This window comes from Balaenoptera musculus, chromosome 13 (genome assembly GCF_009873245.2).
Source record: "Balaenoptera musculus isolate JJ_BM4_2016_0621 chromosome 13, mBalMus1.pri.v3, whole genome shotgun sequence".
Lineage (NCBI taxonomy): Eukaryota > Metazoa > Chordata > Mammalia > Artiodactyla > Balaenopteridae > Balaenoptera > Balaenoptera musculus.
The window spans coordinates 50,672,568-50,690,664 of record NC_045797.1 but is presented as its reverse complement, the minus strand read 5'-3'; the positions used below and the strand labels follow the sequence as shown (position 1 = coordinate 50,690,664).

General features: G+C 35.1%; 1 protein-coding gene across 2 annotated transcripts in view; it reads right to left on the bottom strand.

Annotated features, from left to right (window-relative positions):
* FBXO11 (F-box protein 11) overlaps positions 1–18,097 on the bottom strand; it is a 101,327-nt gene that overhangs the window by 1,357 nt on the left and 81,873 nt on the right. For both annotated transcript variants that reach the window (XM_036872308.1, XM_036872307.1), the window contains exons 12-22: positions 9,687–9,904; positions 8,120–8,205; positions 7,172–7,266; positions 6,110–6,232; positions 5,942–6,027; positions 5,220–5,296; positions 4,982–5,125; positions 2,084–2,194; positions 1,194–1,301; positions 760–868; positions 60–158 (exon numbers count right to left, since the gene is read on the bottom strand). In XM_036872308.1, the coding sequence (XP_036728203.1) occupies positions 60–158; positions 760–868; positions 1,194–1,301; positions 2,084–2,194; positions 4,982–5,125; positions 5,220–5,296; positions 5,942–6,027; positions 6,110–6,232; positions 7,172–7,266; positions 8,120–8,205; positions 9,687–9,904 (1,256 nt within the window). The remainder of the gene's footprint in view (positions 1–59; positions 159–759; positions 869–1,193; positions 1,302–2,083; positions 2,195–4,981; positions 5,126–5,219; positions 5,297–5,941; positions 6,028–6,109; positions 6,233–7,171; positions 7,267–8,119; positions 8,206–9,686; positions 9,905–18,097) is intronic.

The window sequence follows — 18,097 nt, the reverse complement described above, 5'->3', positions numbered from 1 at the left end:
GAAAGTGAGGGGAGGAAAATAATTGGGTAATACAGCAAGCAAGTGTGCTACATACATACCTATCATGTCTAATAAATTCTACATCATGTCCCTGATGGCACTTCTTAATGCAGTTCACACATATGGCATTTCGATCTGTGGTGTTACAAGTGTGACATCTAAAAAGCAAAAGCTTACATTATTTTCCTTGATCATGTTATTTATTCAAAATACTGCAATTTGTTTATATATTACCCTATGGCCTTTGGCTTATAAGAAAAGAGGTCCCAAACTTTTGTGGTTCTAATCTAGTCTAATTCTGAAAAGGGACTTCAATGGAATAAGTGAATTTCCTATTTTGTGTCTTCTGAGGAAAACAATTAAGTTCCTATCAAGTCTTCACTGAATCAGTATGGGAGAGGGGGAGTCAAAACCCACTCATGGTGGCTGGGATATAAGGAACACTTAATGACAGCTTTACCTTGAAACTCCTAGGAAAACAGTTTGTTTCACATTTTCAGTGGTATCAGTAGTTACTGCAGTATTACATTTTCCCATATTTTACGGTCTCAAACAGGATCCTCAAAGTAGATTAATCACAGAACTCAATGTGGACAATTAATAAAATTTTCAGTTATATTTTTCCATTAGCAAATACCAGTTTACTTTCTTAGCTCATACATTTAAGGGAAAGCTAAATATGTGAGTTCTTGTCAGTTTAGAAAAGTAAATCTTACTCTCTCTCCCATTTCAAGACTCACAAATAATTTAGAAATATACCTGTAGAAATCATGCATGGGGTAGCTGGTGTAACTTGATATTTTATATAAACATTGGCCTCTACTAACAGCCTTTTCTATGGCGTCTTGATTGTTCATTATTTTGTTATCTGTAATAAAAAAAGAAATTCTAGAGTATAAAGACTTAAGATAACAAATTACAAGATTATTTTAATAGAGTTTTTAGGAACTTCAAAAGAGGCTAACCAATGAAGTAAAAAAAATCGGCTAATAGAAATGAGTTTTCCTTGTACAAGATACTCCAACTATTTAGGACAAGTTGAAACAAAACTTTCAAAATAGTTCTCTTGAATTGCTGGTTAACTACTATACAGTGACAGAAGGTATTAAGTTACTGAATAACAATGGCCTCTGACTATCATCTTTTCATGGCATATTTAGTGCATTGTAGGCAGAACACAGACTCCAACATACCTTTCATTGTCACATTAACACCAGATGCTAAAAATAAGCCTCCAAACCGGTTGTTAAAAATCTGATTGCCTTCTAGTGTTGCAGTTGCATGATTTGTAATTTCAATACCTGAAGCAAAATTTACAAACAGCAGATGCATCACTTTATATATAGTTTCTTAAAAGAAACCTGAAATACAGCAAATATAGTGAACTACTTCTTTTACATAAAAAGTATATTAACTGTTAACATCGAAAGAAATAAATGCAAATGTTTATTTGAATTGTTTATAGTAACATTCAGTTCACTTTCCACTGTTGATAATCCTCTATCCCTGCTAAAGGAATGATAGATGGTTTGTAATTTACTTTTTATTATAATGACATTAATAATTATTAATTAATTAATTAATAATGACATTTTAAAATAATGACATTTTAAAATTTCTTTGCAAACTAAGAAGAAGATAGGGCCCAGAAATATGTGTAGGTAGGAGCTAGATGGTTATTTGGAATTATTAAGAGAAATCATCTTCACTGGCAAAAAGTTGAAATATATGCATGATACTTGGATTTCACTTACCAAGATTTTTAAAAAATTCTGTTTGTGAGGCCAGAGGGCTTGCATTTATCTGAATTTATTTCTAATGGTAGTACTAGCCTGTATTTACTCTATGCAATTAATGATTCATAACTACTACTGAACTACAAGAGCAATATTATAAAGTTGGCTTAGAGTGGATGAATCCAAAACTTGGATTAGGTGCTCTTATAAGCAATTGTTAACAGGCATTCAGCCAACTTCTGCAGCATACATTTGCACACCTTAGTTATTAAGCAAAAGAGATAATATACCAAGAATCAATTTTATGTACAGAAAACAAGCTACAGGTAACAAAGGAAAATACAAACCTGCAGCAAATCCATCAAATATTCTGTTTTTCCTCAAGACTGGATGACTGTTAGTGCTGATGAGAACACCTGCTTGAGCATTCCTGAAAATATCATTTTCTTCAAGGAGACCTATAATAAAATATTTCCCCAGATTAAGGCTAATGCATATAGCAAATTCTACTAGCCTTTTTGGTGGTATTTAGGTTTTCTTTTAGTTTCTTATTAACTGGATTGTGAAATTCATAGGACTAATTTTTCAACTGAAAAGAAATTTTATTAGTAATTCATAGATATTTAAAGTAGAATTTAACCAAAAATTGCTAAAATTGGCAGGTAACCATTCTAACCAAGAAACTGAAGTTCCATGGTTGCAAGGACCATTTCTAGCTTATGAATCCCTAATGCCCTGGCACAAAGCTGATTCTTACTGAACACTGCTGAATTAAAATTAATTCCTTCGAAATTTTTAGAACCTTTGCACTCTCCATGTTTTAGTTCAAGCCCTGATTCTTTCTGGCCGCTATCAGCATTCCTTGATCCATTTCTTTCACTCCAACCTCTCTTCTGTTGTGTTTCCCACCACTCTATCATATCCCTTATCTGTATAAAAAACTACTATCAGAATAAAGTTTAAAATTAACTTGCTATTTACAAAAAACTCGGGGACTTCCCTGGTGGCGCAGTGGTTAAGAATCTGCCTGCCAACGCAGGGGACACAGGTTCCATCCCTGGTCCAGGAAGATCCCGCATGCCATAGAGCAACTAAGCCCGTGCGCCACAACTACTGAGCCTGCGCTCTAGAGCCTGCGAGCCACAACTACTGAGCCCGCACGCCTAGAGCCCGCGCTCCACAACGAGAGAAGCCACTGTGATAAGAAGCCCATGCACCACAACGAAGAGTAGCCCCCGCTCGCCGCAACCAGAGAAAGCCCGCGCGCAGCAACGAAGACCCAACACAGCCTGCATGCATGCATGCATGCATGCATAGATTTATAAAAAAGAGAAAAAAAAAATTCCCCCAAGCTACTCCTCTGTCTCACTATATTACCTACACTCTGAATATACTATACATTTTTATCCCTAATGCCTTTGGTTTATATTATTTCCTCTTTCTGCAGTGTCCTGTACTCTTTCTTCGTAATGACACTTCCTCTGGGAGGTTTTCAGTTTTCCTCCATCAAATTAATTATTAATTCTCTTCTGGCAGGATAACATAATGATTAAGAGTGGGCTGAGGAATGAGACTTCGCCTTCAAATACTGACTTCACCACTTCCAAACTCTGAATGGGCAAATTACTTACCTTCTCTTTGTCTCAATTTCCTTATCTGTAAAATGGGCATAATAGCACCTACCACATAGGGATATTATGAGGGTTAAATTAGTTAACACATGTAAAAGTACACAGTACTAAATAAGTATTAGTTAATATTACTCCTATAAAATCTTCTACTTATGTATAGTGAATCATATTTAGTTGTGTACTAGTGTTTCTCTGCTCCCTGAAGACATGAAATATGTTTTTATTTCTGTACATATTTGATCCATCTGTAGTAGTTCACAGTATTGACCTCTAAATTCCCTTTCCCCTAGAAAACACTATTCCAAGACCCTGCCTCTAATCTTGCATATGTCCACTATAACCTCCTCAAATACTATTGCTAAGATCTAGTCCAAACTGTACCGCATATATACAAAGCCTTTTCATTATACTGTATATATAAACAAAGCCTCTTACGATTTGGGCACTGCCCCCTTTTCCGGCCTCGACTTTCAGTATCCCTTGCCTTACTAAACCACTTTGTTTCCTTTAGACTTTTGCTTACAATGTGCCACTCCATTAGACTATAAACTTTCTGGATGTAGTACTGTTTTATTCACCATTTTATTTTTAGCATCTGTATCACAGTGTTTGGTACAGTGATGTTCAATTAGTAAGTATGTACAGAACAAACGAAAGAATGAAATAACTATACTTTCTACACTTGGAATGGCCTTCAACCCCCTACCCCACAACTTACCAGTAAATACTCATTTTTCAAGATACAGCTCAAGATTTTACTCCAGAACCCTTCCCAACACCTTACAAATAAAACCAACCATTCTGTACTGTGTTTCCTCATTATATCTTACAAAGAATCTTATCAGAGATAATGTCACTTACTGAATTACTAGATTATAAACTCCCTGAGAGTCTATGTCATTAATGGAATCATCATTGTTTGGTGGTAGTAGTAAATTTTGTTGATTAAATCTTGGTATATTAGAGTAATGACTAGCTAACCTTCTATACAAGATATGTATAATGCTGGGTTACTGATGTTTCAGGAATGGTGATAATTTGCATTTGACAGTCTCTCCCAGTCTCTCTTTATGAACAATTATGCCTTTGCAAGGGGCAGGAACTGTGAACTTTTGCCTCAATGTAAAGTGATTTGACCTTTATGGATACCAAACTGAGCACATCTTGGCTTAATTAATTCCATTCTCCAACGAAGACAGTTGTGAACAGGTACAAAGCAATCCTTATTTACTACAGACATTTATATATATTCACAGACCAATTAATTTTCCACACCTAGTTCCATAACTTGACTTTGAAGTTTATTATAATTATATCACTATCCTGAATAATAAAAGGTCCAGAGAGAGGGTGTAAACAAATTCTGCTACCTTAAAAAAGCCTCGCTAACAAGTGGCACACTCAAGGTGGCTTGAAGGAAAAGGAAAATTCTGTAAACATTTGTCTCCTTTAACTCTAGGCACTAACCTCCTAAACCATCTTGAGACTTGATAAGGAAAAAGACTGTGATTCCCTCATTTATAACATATTAAATGGCAATTTCATTGATCATTAAAGATATGGAAGAATAATGGAAAACTGGGTTTTTTACTAATGCAAAATTAACAACAATACCTCGACCCCCATTAAATATACAGATGCCACCATCTCTTCCATCATGGATTTTATTTCTTCTTAGTGTAGGATTACTATCTGTCTTAATCCAGACTCCAGCCATTGCATTGTCAAATATTTCATTGTCTTCTATACAACCTAGACCTATAAATGCAAAAATTTAGGTTTTGTTATTTAGAAAGTATATTTCTAAAGACTAATAGCACCAAGAAAAAAAAAATTAAAAGATTAAACATACCAGAATTATAAACTAGAATTCCACCATTTTGTCCTCCCCAGATTTTGTTGCGTCTAATTTTGGGGTTGCTTCCAGTCCTATGGATAGAATAGAAAATAATGCCATTTCAATTGCTTCTACTCCCACATCCCATGTTAGATAACAGTAGGAAGACCCACATTAAACATATTAAGAATTAGCTAAATAATTAAGCATCACCTTCAAGATGCTCTGAGAAGTCTGTCAGTAAAGAAACTGGTTTAATTTTGCTTAATTCTATTTCCCACAGAACACACTTAGCTATAGATTATGTTATTACTATAGAGTCTCCTAATACGTAAACTAAACTGAGGAGGTTAGATTAAGTAACTTTTATTATTATATACTCCCCTCATATATAAAATAAAGGACTGAATTATATGATCAGGAGTACGACAGTTCCAAACCAAAAACTGTTAATATACAAGAAAGAGGGGTGTAAGAACTATTAATTTTGCGGAAATAGCATAAAAACAGAAGCTCCCATTTAATAAGCCAGGTACAGCATGTCAGGTGCCATTGGCTGCTGTCCTCAGCCAGTCTAAGAAAAGTTATATTCTGACAATTTAAGCCATGCTTAATTGCTTAGCTTTAACTCTTACTGTTTTTCCTAGACACCTGACTACTATAATGGGGTATGCCATGCCTACCCCACATACTCACAACTCCCTCCCCAAAGAAAGCCAAATATGAAAAACATTTACCTTATCTGAACCCCTGAATACATATGATTATAGATATCATTGTCCTCTAGTACTCCATGTCCATTGTCATAAAAATAAACACCAACCTAAAATTTAAAAAAGAATTTTTCAAATTAAAAAAAGTGTTTACAAAACAATATATTTCCCGGGAGTCTAACATAATCTTACCTGCTTGCCACTGTGTATCCTGTTTCTTCTCAGTACTGGAGTGCTGCCAGTTGTCACCCAGACCCCAGCCAGAGTATTACTGTAGACTTCATTCTCTTCTATTACGCCTTGTCCTTTCTCATGCTAAATAAATGTTACATTGATTTACAATATGTATCTTGTATAAGCCAAGTAGTTTATAGTGTATTCCCTCTTTTAAGACAGTTGTGACCAAAAAAATCTCAATTTTTGTTTTTTAATCTGAATAAGGAGATAAATGGATAACATTCTTTCACATAGCCTCTACCTAAGTTTAAGCTCTCAGAGTTTTTATACTGTTCTTTATGTGGTTTTATACTTTTAAATCTTATAGTAAGAGTAGTAGCATTCAATTTTGTTTAACAAAAAAACTTATTTTATTCTAAGATATATAACAAACTGAAGATCCCTCACTAGGAAGTTAATAGTTATTTCAACTTATCACTGGTGAAATCACTTCAAAACAAGGTTCAAGTTACTAAAATTTTTATTTTTAGAAGATTTAAGACATGAATATTTCTAGAACTGTGAATAAAAATTAGAGTCACACCTGGCATTATACAAGGACCTTTCTGAAATTCCCTTACGTTTTCTTACTTGAGTAACAGTTTCAGATACCATGATGACAGAAGACATAGGACTAATACATAGGTTTTTAAACTTTGCAAGATGCTTAAATTATGTTTCAATATAAATTCAAATGTTTAGCTTTTTCAGAAGATAAAAATATTCAAGTCTAGTATTATTAATACTCAGTGATATTATGATTTTACTTAATACTACTGGAAAATTTCAGAGACTCTTACAGTAGTCACATTGGCAAAATCCCAGTGTAACAAATATAACTCAGACTGCCAACCAGTTGTTGTTATGAGTTCAGCCCATATTGCCAATTATAATTAGAAGCTTTTAAGTCATTCACACACTGGCAGAGAGAAAAAGTTGAATATGGCCTACCTAAAGGTAGACATAATTCTGCCCTCACCCCCTTTTCTACCCTGATTTTGACGAATGAGATTCTAGAACTTGTATTCATTAACTTACCACATAAATTCCACCATGCTGGCCATCATGAATTTTGTTATGTCGAACAATTGGACAACTGTTTGTCCTAATCTGAATTCCTGCTAATGCATTGCCTATTTAAAAATAAAAGTTACAATATCAACATATGGAGCCTAATGGAATATAGTAAGAGCACAATTCTGTGAAATATGTCATATTCAGAAAGATACTTATGATCCATGAGCATTCCAAGACAAAACTAAGGGAACTAGGAGTGTAAGAAGATGCAGAAGGACTGTAGGCAGTATAGCTATAGTGGTTAAGATCAAAGACTCTAGAGCCAGGCTGTTAAGTTTTGAATCCTGTGTAACTTTGAATAAGTTGCTTAACCTCTTGGTGCCTTTGTTTCCTGATCAGTAAGTGGGGATATTTAATAGTGTCTACTTCACAGGGCTGATGTAAATATTACATGACTTAATTCAGGTAAGGTGCTCAAAAAAGTGCCTGGCACTGAGTAAGCTTTATGTAAGTATTATCCAGTAAGTGTTAGCAAAAGAGGAAGCCCAGGAACAGATCAGTGTCTAGCACATAGATACCTAATAATTGTTTGCTGAATTAATACCTCAGAAGTTTTAATGAGGAATAAGGGTTTTCCCTTTCTAATTAGTACCGAAGTATATTAAACTACCACAGAAATAATTTATTAACTGTTAAACAAAGGAGTGAATCTAAGGGAATTGTAGATACTCTGTGAGACTAGGGTCTTAAGTTTTATTTTTATCCCTGGTATGTAGAATACTGCTTAGTACTTAGAAGGTACTCAGTAAATGTTTGTTAAGTGAATAAATGTCACAGAATAATCTTTATTGAGAATTTAAAGAAACTGGATCAGTTCTCCTACTCAGAACGTTTCCAAGTGGTCCTTTTGCTAATGTCAGAAACACAGGCCAAGCTCTAAAATTTTATAGAACAAAACCACATGCTTACCATAAATGTCATTTCCTTCAATAAGGCCTCGTCCATCACCAAAGATGTAAACTCCACCTTGATTTCCATTAAATATAGAATTGCCCCTATAATTATGTGGAAAAAAACCCAAAACACAAAAAAGCATCTATTCAGAAAAGCTTGCTTGTTTTATACAATAATCGTAAGGCCACTCATGTTTATGTGACCTTAGAAAATTATTTAACTTCTATGGGCCTCAGTTTCCTAATCTATGAAATGAGGGACTAGGTGATTTCCCTTCCAGTTCTTTCTAAGACTTAAAGCTTTGGAAAAGCCACCTAGTATTTGAGACGAAATAGCATTCTTAAAAATTCACCTCGGGCTTCCCTGGTGGCGCAGTGGTTGAGAATCTGCCTGCCGATGCAGGGGACACGGGTTTGAGCCCTGGTCTGGGAAGATCCCACATGCCGCGGAGCAACTAGGCCCGTGAGCCACAACTACTGAGCCTGCGCGTCTGGAGCCTGTGCTCCGCAACAAGAGAGGCCGCAATAGTGAGAGGCCCGCGCACCGCGATGAAGAGTGGCCCCCGCTCGCCACAACTAGAGAAAGCCCTCGCACAGAAACGAAGACCCAACATAGCCAAAAATAAAAATTAATTAAAAAAAAAAAAAAAGATTCCACATCTTCCCCCAACGTTGGCAAAAAAAAAAAAAAAAAAAAAAAATCACCTCAAAAGAGCTAATCCAGGGAATTCCCTGGTGGTCCAGTGGTTAGGACTCTGCGCTTCCACTGCAGGGGGTCTGGATCCCATCCCTGGTCAGGGAACTAGGATCCCACAAGCTGCGTGGTCAAAAAAACAAAACAAAAACAACAACAAAAAACCCAAAACCTATTAAGATTAAAAAAACAAACAAAAAAGCTAATCTATTTAAAAGAACTTTTCTTAGCTCATCTATAAACATTTGCTGAATAGTAATTAAGATGGCAATCACATAATCAACTTTTATAAAGCTAGTGGAAAAAAATTTGACAAAAATAATTCATGGTCTTTGATTAAATTATAATAGCTCTGTTCTACAGTCTTAGCCAATGCCTTTAAGACTGGATCTGTTTGTTTCCTTACTGTGGCCAGAGGAAGTGGTAGGAACTATTAAAGAAAGGTGACAGCTTGAAGTTCTGACTCTTTGTTATTCTTGGTCTCTCTAAGTATCTTTGAGATAATTAATTTCCTGGGTTATTCTATCTGCTGACTCTCAGGGGAAAAAAAAAAAAAGGTCATTCAGATTTCAAGGGAAGATCACAGCCCTATTTACTCATCTATAATGCAGTTTGATGAATTTAAAATAAAAATCACAGCATTTGCAATTTTTCATAAAAAGTATCTTACATGGTTTAGATCAAGAATAAAAAACAAACAAAACACCCCAAAATAAATGCAATAGCTATGCTCATTCAGATGCACAGACTTTTACTAGGAAAATCTATTTTATAGTAGTCAGGTGTCTAGGAAAAACAGTTAAGAGTTACAGCTAAGTACCTTAACTTTTCTTATATCACAAAACATAAAGTGAAAACATAATTTCCATCCATAATTATATATAAATACCTTATTGTTGGGTCACTATTTGAGGTAATCCATACACCTGCAAAGTTGTTTGCATAGATTTTATTTTCAATGAACTGTCCTCTTCCTTTTTCATGAACATATATTCCTCCAGTCTGCCCATGATGAATTTCACATCGAACCACTGTGGGGTTAGCATAAGCTTTTACTTCAAAGCCTGCTATCCTGTTTCTGTGTATGTTGCAACTTTCAAAGTAACCCTGGAAAATACAGAAATTAAACCTGTAGGTAAAGCTACTTTCCAAAAAGAAATGACATTAAAAAGCCTTTTTAATGTATACCTCAAAATTTAGTATCAGAAATGTTCAAGAGTTAAGAATGAAACAGAGACAGATATATACTAAATTTCAAATGATGCATATTTTAAATGTTTTAGTAAAACAGAGAACTATAAATTCTCTAATTAATGTGAGTATATTCAAACCCAGGAAAGAAAAATAGGGAAAGATTTATTCGATAAATGGAAATAAATACCATTACCAGTAAGAATATATATCCTTCAACAAAAAGTTTATTTAAGTACTAAAGAAAATAAACTCTTATAGCCTTAAAAATGTCCCAAGAAATCAACTTCTAAAAAGGTGACCCAAGGACATAATCAGAGACTACAGAAAAAGACACACAAAATAATGTTCCTCTTAGCCCAATAATAGGGAACTAGCTCAATAAAATGTTGTGAAGGCTTATGTTCATGTTACACATACTATCATGTTAAATGAAAAGAACAGTATATACTTCAAGATAGACTACATTCAGTATGATCTCAATTTTATCTGAAGAAAAACAACTTGAAGGATGAAACAAGAATATGAGCGTGATTAAATGAGTAGTGGTATTATGGATACTTACTGTATCCTTTATATTTCTCTAAATTTCTTAAATTTTCTATAACAGATAAATTTACTTATTTTCTAGTGAGGATAAACGTTACTGTAATACTGATATCCTAAATTCTAAGACTCAATCAGACTGAATGTTAGAGGAAAAAATGAGATAGTTATAAGATGGCACTTCTAAAAGCCATTTCATCCTCCTTGTCTATCTCCCTTCAAAAAGTGAACACGTTCTCCTCTCTTTAAATTCCCTTTAGCACTAAGTATTTTCTTATGCTACTTCCAGGTACTGCCTTGTACTGTATTTGCCATATCCATTTTTACCTGATCATAAGCTCCTGAAGAGAAAGGACTACACTAACTTCTGGAGCATCTATATAAAACTTTACACATGGTAAGCACTCAAGTAGGACTTTTTGCCAAATTCAGTAGAGGTTAAAACAGGATGTAATTCTGAGTATTCTAATACACTACATATTTAACTCTTTAAGAAAATGGTTCTCTGAGAATAACATTTAGAAGTAGTTTTCAGGTTTCATTTTCCACAAATAAAGTACAAATCACTTATAACTTACCTGTTAACATATAGGTTATAATCTTATTCTTTTAAAAAAAATTGGGGGATTGCATCAAAAATGGCTTCTTAAAATATAAAAAAGTTTTTTCTTCTTTGATTTTATACCAAATAAAAATGGATGGACACCAGGTGTATGTATATAGACTACTATGGCAAAACTGAGCATCAAAGAAAGAAAAACAAATTCTAAAAGACGCTAGACTGAAAGAGCTTAATGTCAGACTGGAACAATTCAACATTTCTGGTATTTTCATCATTGAGAAGGGAGTGCAACTTGTCTCTCTCTGCCAGGAGTTGCATGACATGTCTGAATGGTAAACTTGGGAGAGAATAAACTGAGTATGCTCAATTCAGCTTCACCCTTTTCCTCATGGAAATGAGCTACCCTTAGGGAGCATGCCTTCTGTTACTACCCCATGAACACTGCCTGTGAAATAAGCCTATTTCATTTTGGGATTCAGTTAAACAGACTTATTTGGTTCTCATTCTATGTTGTATCTTCCGATTTAACCTCTAAGAGTAATGTAGTTGATATTTCAGCCTCTTCATGGTACTTCATGGCTTTGATTTTTTTTTTTTTTTTAAGAAATCCAGTTGGGATTTTTTTTTTTTTAATTTATTTATTTTATTTATTTATTTTTGGCTGTGTTCGGTCTTCACTGCTACGCGCAGGCTTTCTCTAGTTGCAGTGAACAGGGGCTACTCTTCGTTGCGGTGCGCGGGCTTCTCACTGTCGTGGCTTCTCTTGTTGCGGAGCACGGGCTCTAGGCTCGCGGGCTTCAGCAGTTGTGGCACACAGGCTCAGTAGTTGTGGCTTGTGGGCTCTAGAGCACAGGCTCAGTAGTTGTGGCACACGGGTTTAGTTGCTCTGCGGCATGTGGGATCTTCCTGGCCCAGGGCTCGAACCCGTGTCCCCTGCATTGGCAGGCCAATTCTTAACCACTGCGCCACCAGGGAAGTCCCTTTGATTTCTTAATTTGTTCAGAATGTGGCAGGAAAAGGTATGCTATTTACTGGGCTTCCATGAAGATTGCAGTAACAGGCACTGTCATGTCCTGGCTATACTAATTCAACATATAGTACTGCAAATATACTTTGCTACAGTATACCTACTAAAAAATTTTCAAATGCATGGATGCTCTTTCTCTGTTTTCTTTCTTTTTTTTCTTTTTTGGCCACACTGCACGGCTTGCAGGATCTTAGTTCCCTGACCAGGGACTGAACCCTCGCCCTCAGCAGTGAAAGCGCAGAGTCCTTATTACCACTGGACCACCAGGGAATGCCCTCTCTGTTTTCTTTAGGTTTCAATTTTGCACACCTAGGAGAGTCAAATAGATCCACTAGTTTACTAAGGCAAACAGCAGCCCCCCTCTCTTCATCTTCCCTTGTCCAGAGGCCCCCATTATAAAACCTGCTCTAATCTGAACTGGTTGCTATCGTCATAGGCACATGGTCATTTTACCATACTGTAATTTAGATTAGAGGTTAAAAATGTCCCCTAATTCCATCAGAGATGGGAGTTCTAATCTGTAGTTTTTGTTTTAAGGTAACTTTCAAGAAAAGAAAGTAGCAAAATTTTTTTGAAAAGAAAAAAATTTTTCCTTCATGCTCTTAAAAGCAGAAGCCTCTTACATTGCTACAATGGTGCTTTTATTACATTCAGAAAGAGAACAATTGATTGACTTATAGTTTTATAATATCAGAAGAAGACCTATCTATTATGGATTAAAGGATTCAGTTAATGTAATTTTGCTTTAAAGCACATTTAATGAAATGCATCTGTTTTGTTAAGAAATGCCTTTAGTGCAAAATGGTCTAATAATACAGGACTGTAAGTAGAAAACTGAACTCTACTTTGTCTTTTAAGATGCAAACCACAAAAGCTCCAACACAAATATAAAACTCCAAAGGCACAGACATTTTACCGGACTACCCCATATTATAAAATGATTTATTTCCCTATCAGAAGATACCAGATTGCTAAGAGCTTCTTCTATATTTTAAAACAAGAGGTTGTTAACTTTTCAGCACAAGCATTTCTAAATCTCTGCCATATACATTACAATAAGTCCTTGAAAATTATCATTCTCTCAAGTTACAAACTTAACACTGATATAAAAATAAAAGGTGAGATTAAGTATTTTTTCATTAAAATTTTTTGAAGTGAAATAATCTTTCTTAAATATGATAGGGTGAAAGGCATTTAAGAGTTTCTCTTAAAACTCTCCAAATAAAACAAAAAAAGAATGAAAAGTAAAGAGAAAAAAATATGCTACCTTCATTGAAATAAATGTCTACAACCCCAAACTATAATCAATCAAACACTTGCCAAATACTGTGATATCTGGATAAGGAAGAATAAGGTGCTGAGAGCAAATGTTACCATACACCTTTAGCAAGGTATGTTTCCCCAAGTAACTGTACTTTTTTCTTTTTTAAATAAATTTATTTTATTTATTTATTTTTGGCTGCGTTGGATCTTCGTTGCTACACATGGGCTTTTCTCTAGTTGTGGAGAGTGGGGGCTACTCTTCATTGCGGTGTGCAGGCTCTAGGCGCACGCGCTTCAGTAGTTGTGGCTTGTGGGCTCTAGAGCGCAGGCTCAGTAGTTGTGGCACATGGGCTTAGTTGCTCCGCAGCATGTGGGATCTTCCTGGACCAGGGCTCGAACCCGTGTCCCTTGCATTGGCAGGCAGATTCTTTTTTTTTTTTTTTTAACATCTTTATTGGAGTATAATTGCTTTACAATGGTGTGTTAGTTTCTGCTTTATAACAAAGTGAATCAGTTATACATATACATATGTCCCCATATCTCTTCCCTCTTGCGTCTCCCTCCCTCCCTGGCAGGCAGATTCTTAACCACTGCACCACCAGGGAAGCCCACAAGTAACTGTTCTAATAAGCAAGCCTAGCCAATGATCTTTTACTAAAGTAGTGAGAGCTAGTGTCCCGAACAGAACACAGGAGAGGAAGGAAATACTCCCATAGTAATATTTTCATAAAAATAATTTAGGCACAAGAAGTAAATCTGAAGAAGAAATACACTAATGTGCAATTTCTATCATCTAAAACTTGTATTTCCTATCGAAGGGGGACTATCCGAAGTAAAGTGAAATGAAAGGAGAGGAAAACCATATTTCTACAGTCTGTCAACTGTCAATCTGAGTTAAGCTCATAAACTTAGAATAAATATCTCAAAAATTTTATAGCAATTTGGCACTGTTATGATATTTTAATTTTACTTTATGAAAATAACACTCTGCAATAGATTGAACATTAAACAACAAAAAACAAAGAATTGGGGAACTGTAAACACTGATAGAAAAATTACTTTTAGCAGTGAGACTGGCATTGTTATGTAAAAGAAAAAGAAGGAATCCCATCTTTTAAAGAAAGACATATATGCTGAAATATTTACAGATGAGATGATGATGCCTGGGATTTGCTTCAAAATAATTCAGAGTAAAGAAGAAAATAAGCAATGTATGAGGAGGTACAGATGAAACAAAATTGACCATGAGCTGAAAGTTTTTGAACGTGGAGGATGGATACATGGGAATTCATTATACTATTGTCTCTAATTTTATATATGCTAGAAGGATTCCATAAAACAAAAATACATTAAAGAAATCAGAGATGAAAACCACATTGGAAACAAAACAGAAAAGAGACAAAACTATGTAGACATAGTAAGATTTGAGGAAATCACACAAAATTTAAAGGAAAAGAACAAAACAATACAGAGCAATGTAAGTAATAGAGAAAATAGCCAAGTTTCTAAAGAAAGGAACATATGGACAGAAAAACAGTAAAAATTAAAACAACACAACATTAACAACAACATATGGATACTGAAGTAGAAAAGCAAATCCCACCAGAAAGAAAAAAAAAAAACCCAGAATGATCCGAGACTTCTCAGTCACACTCAATTCTAGAAATATAAAAATGACTACACAATTCTGAGGGAAAGAAAGTATAATAAAAAACTGTATACTCAGCCAAGTTAAAAGGTAAACGGTAGGCATTCTCAAGTGGCAAGAATTCAAGCTACAATACCCATAAGCCTTTCTTTTAAAAATAAAATCAAGGGCTTCCCTGGTGGCGCAGTGGTTGAGAATCTGCCTGCCAATGCAGGGGACACGGGTTCGAGCCCTGGTCTGGGAAGATCCCACATGCCGCGGAGCGACTAAGCCCGTGAGCCACAACTACTGAGCCTGTGCATCTGGAGCCTGTGCTCCGCAACAAGAGAGGCCGCGATAGTGAGAGGCCCGCGCACCGCGATGAAGAGTGGACCCCGCTTGCCGCAACTGGAGAAAGCCCTCGCACAGAAACGAAGACCCAACACAGCCATAAATAAATAAATAAATAAATAATTAAAAAAAAAAAAATAGAAAGAAAGAAAAAAAAAGGCGCAAGCGCTTTCTAAAAAAAATAAATAAATAAAATAAAATCAAAACGGCTAGATGACAAAATAGCCATACCAAGAATGAACCAAAATTTAAAAATTCAGGAATGGAAAAACTGTGATAAAAGGACTGAAGGTAAATAAATATAAATACAGACCAATAACTGTAGGAACGTAACTGTTATAAAGCTTTACAAAAGAAAAATAAGAATAAAATGATGGAGTAGAAATGGGTTGAAATATAAAGTATTTTCATCATTTTTCAAAGGGGGAGTTCACACTGTATTCAAAGTTTAAACATGCAGTTAACAATGACAAACTCTAGTCATACCCTTTAAAATTCTAGGGATGTCTTTTACACTGGGCATGTAATATTTTAACAAAAACATTAATTTCTTTAAAATAAAAAAAGTAAAAATTGTTTCATGATTCATTCTTGCCAATACAGGAGTTTAAATTCTAAGTAGGTCATAGACAAGGAAAAGGAAAGACAATTTCAGAGAACAAACAATAAATATGAATATATATAAAGATAGAGAACAGTACAGAAACTAGTTTAAATGTTTATTCTGATGTTCTCTGAAATTCTATAAAAAACGAAGTCAAACTTTAAAAGGTTAACCTTAGTGATGTCATCCTACCAATCATGGGCAGCCGACACAAAGAATACTTGGAATGAAAGAACATTCTACCAAAGGATTTTAAAGGATTGTATCACAATACTAAAACAGATGAGAGAGGCCCAAGATATGCTTTATTTCCATCCTTCCTTTATAAATCTATAATACCTTACAAATCTCTTCATCAATCCTTAATATATATATATATCTACAGGACTGGCTAAGATTTGCTTTTTAAAAAAGTTATAAAATTTATAAACCTAAATCTATAAAAAGTAAACTGTATTGGGGGGGGTGTGAAGAGTAAATTATTATAATGAATTTTAGTAACTGACCATCAGCATTAGGTCTTTTAAAAATGCGGAAATTTACTCAGGTTAAAGTTATTTTGGTACCTCAAATCATTTGTGAATGAGACCAGAGGCATGCATAAATATGATACTTGAATTGTAGGTAACTCTGGGGTAAAGTCTAAAGGCAACACAGGCAAAGAAATATTAGCATAGTATAGTTCCATTACAAAAATGCAAGCTCCATTTAGAATTCCACTTAAGAATTATTGTCAGAACTTCTCTGGTGGTCCAGTGGTTAAGACTCTGTGCTCCCAACGCAGGGGGCACAGGTTCAATCCCTGGCTGGGGAACTAAGATCCTGCATGCCACACAATGTGGCCCAAAAGTAAATTAATTAAAAATAAAAAAAATTTTTTTTAAAGAATTATTGCCAATGCGGGCGGCCCTCAAAGGGGCGGGGAGGCAGATTCTCAAGACTCTTATGTTTTGATAACCTCCATACCTTTGCCCAGACTCCCCAATTCCCAAACTCCCCTCTTCCCCACCCCTTGGAAAAAAGAGCTACAATTTGCAAAAAAATGTCAATTTTTAAATTCTAGCTGGAGAAGGGCAAGTGGTCATCTCCACTGTGCTTTCTTATCTACAGGCCCAAATTACAGCCTGAGTTTTAAGTGAACTGTTTTTCTCAGGTTACGGTTACCCCAGGAATATAATAAGCTGGACGGTCTGAAACTATTTACATCTAATCAGAACTTGATAAAAGGGTACTCTTCATGGTCTAGTTCAGTTTTTAAAAAAAGAGTTCTATATTAGGGTTTCAGACACAAAAAATGAAGATAAAAAATTTCCTTCGCTAACTGACAATTTGTATATGTCAATTCAACGTTCCAAAGTTGTGTGATTAATATCATATAATAGCAATAAAACTTCACCATACCCTTGTTTGTCACCACATCAAACCTCCTCTCCTAGCTCTGACTTCTTAACAAAAAACGCTGCCAATGCTGTACTAGGACTTGAAAATTACTTCAACAAAAATTAGACATTAGGGAATTCCCTGGCGGTCCAGTGGTTAGGACACTGTGCTCTCACTGACGAGGGCCCGGGTTCAGTCCTTAGTGGGGTAACTGAGATCCCACAAGCTGTGCAGAGCGGCAAAAAAATAAAAATTAGACATTAAATGAAAAGAATACCTGAATAGGCACCCAAGAACATTACTTTTGGCCTAAGAGAGCTAAAAAAGTCATGTCTCTATAAAATTGTGTAAAATGACATAGTAGTAACTAAAACATAATATCATCCATATAAAGATGCCTAATTAACTGCTGCATAAGAATTTTAGAACTGATATATTATCATCACTGTATTTCTTATTAAAGTTCTACCAGTTAAAAAAATTTTTAAGAGGAATGAAATGGAAGTCAAACTAATGATGAAACTATTGTTTCTCCAAGTGTAGTCTACAAACAACCTGCGTTAAACTCACTTATGGTGCTTATTAAAAAATGCATATCCTGGGCCCCGTCCTTAAAAATTCTGATTTATTGTATCTGGGTGATTTTTATGCACAGTTACATTTGAGAACTACTGGTTTAGACCTTACTCCCCTCAAAGATCACATCAATTCCCTAAGGACTCCATCTTCCGTAGATGTATATAATGTTA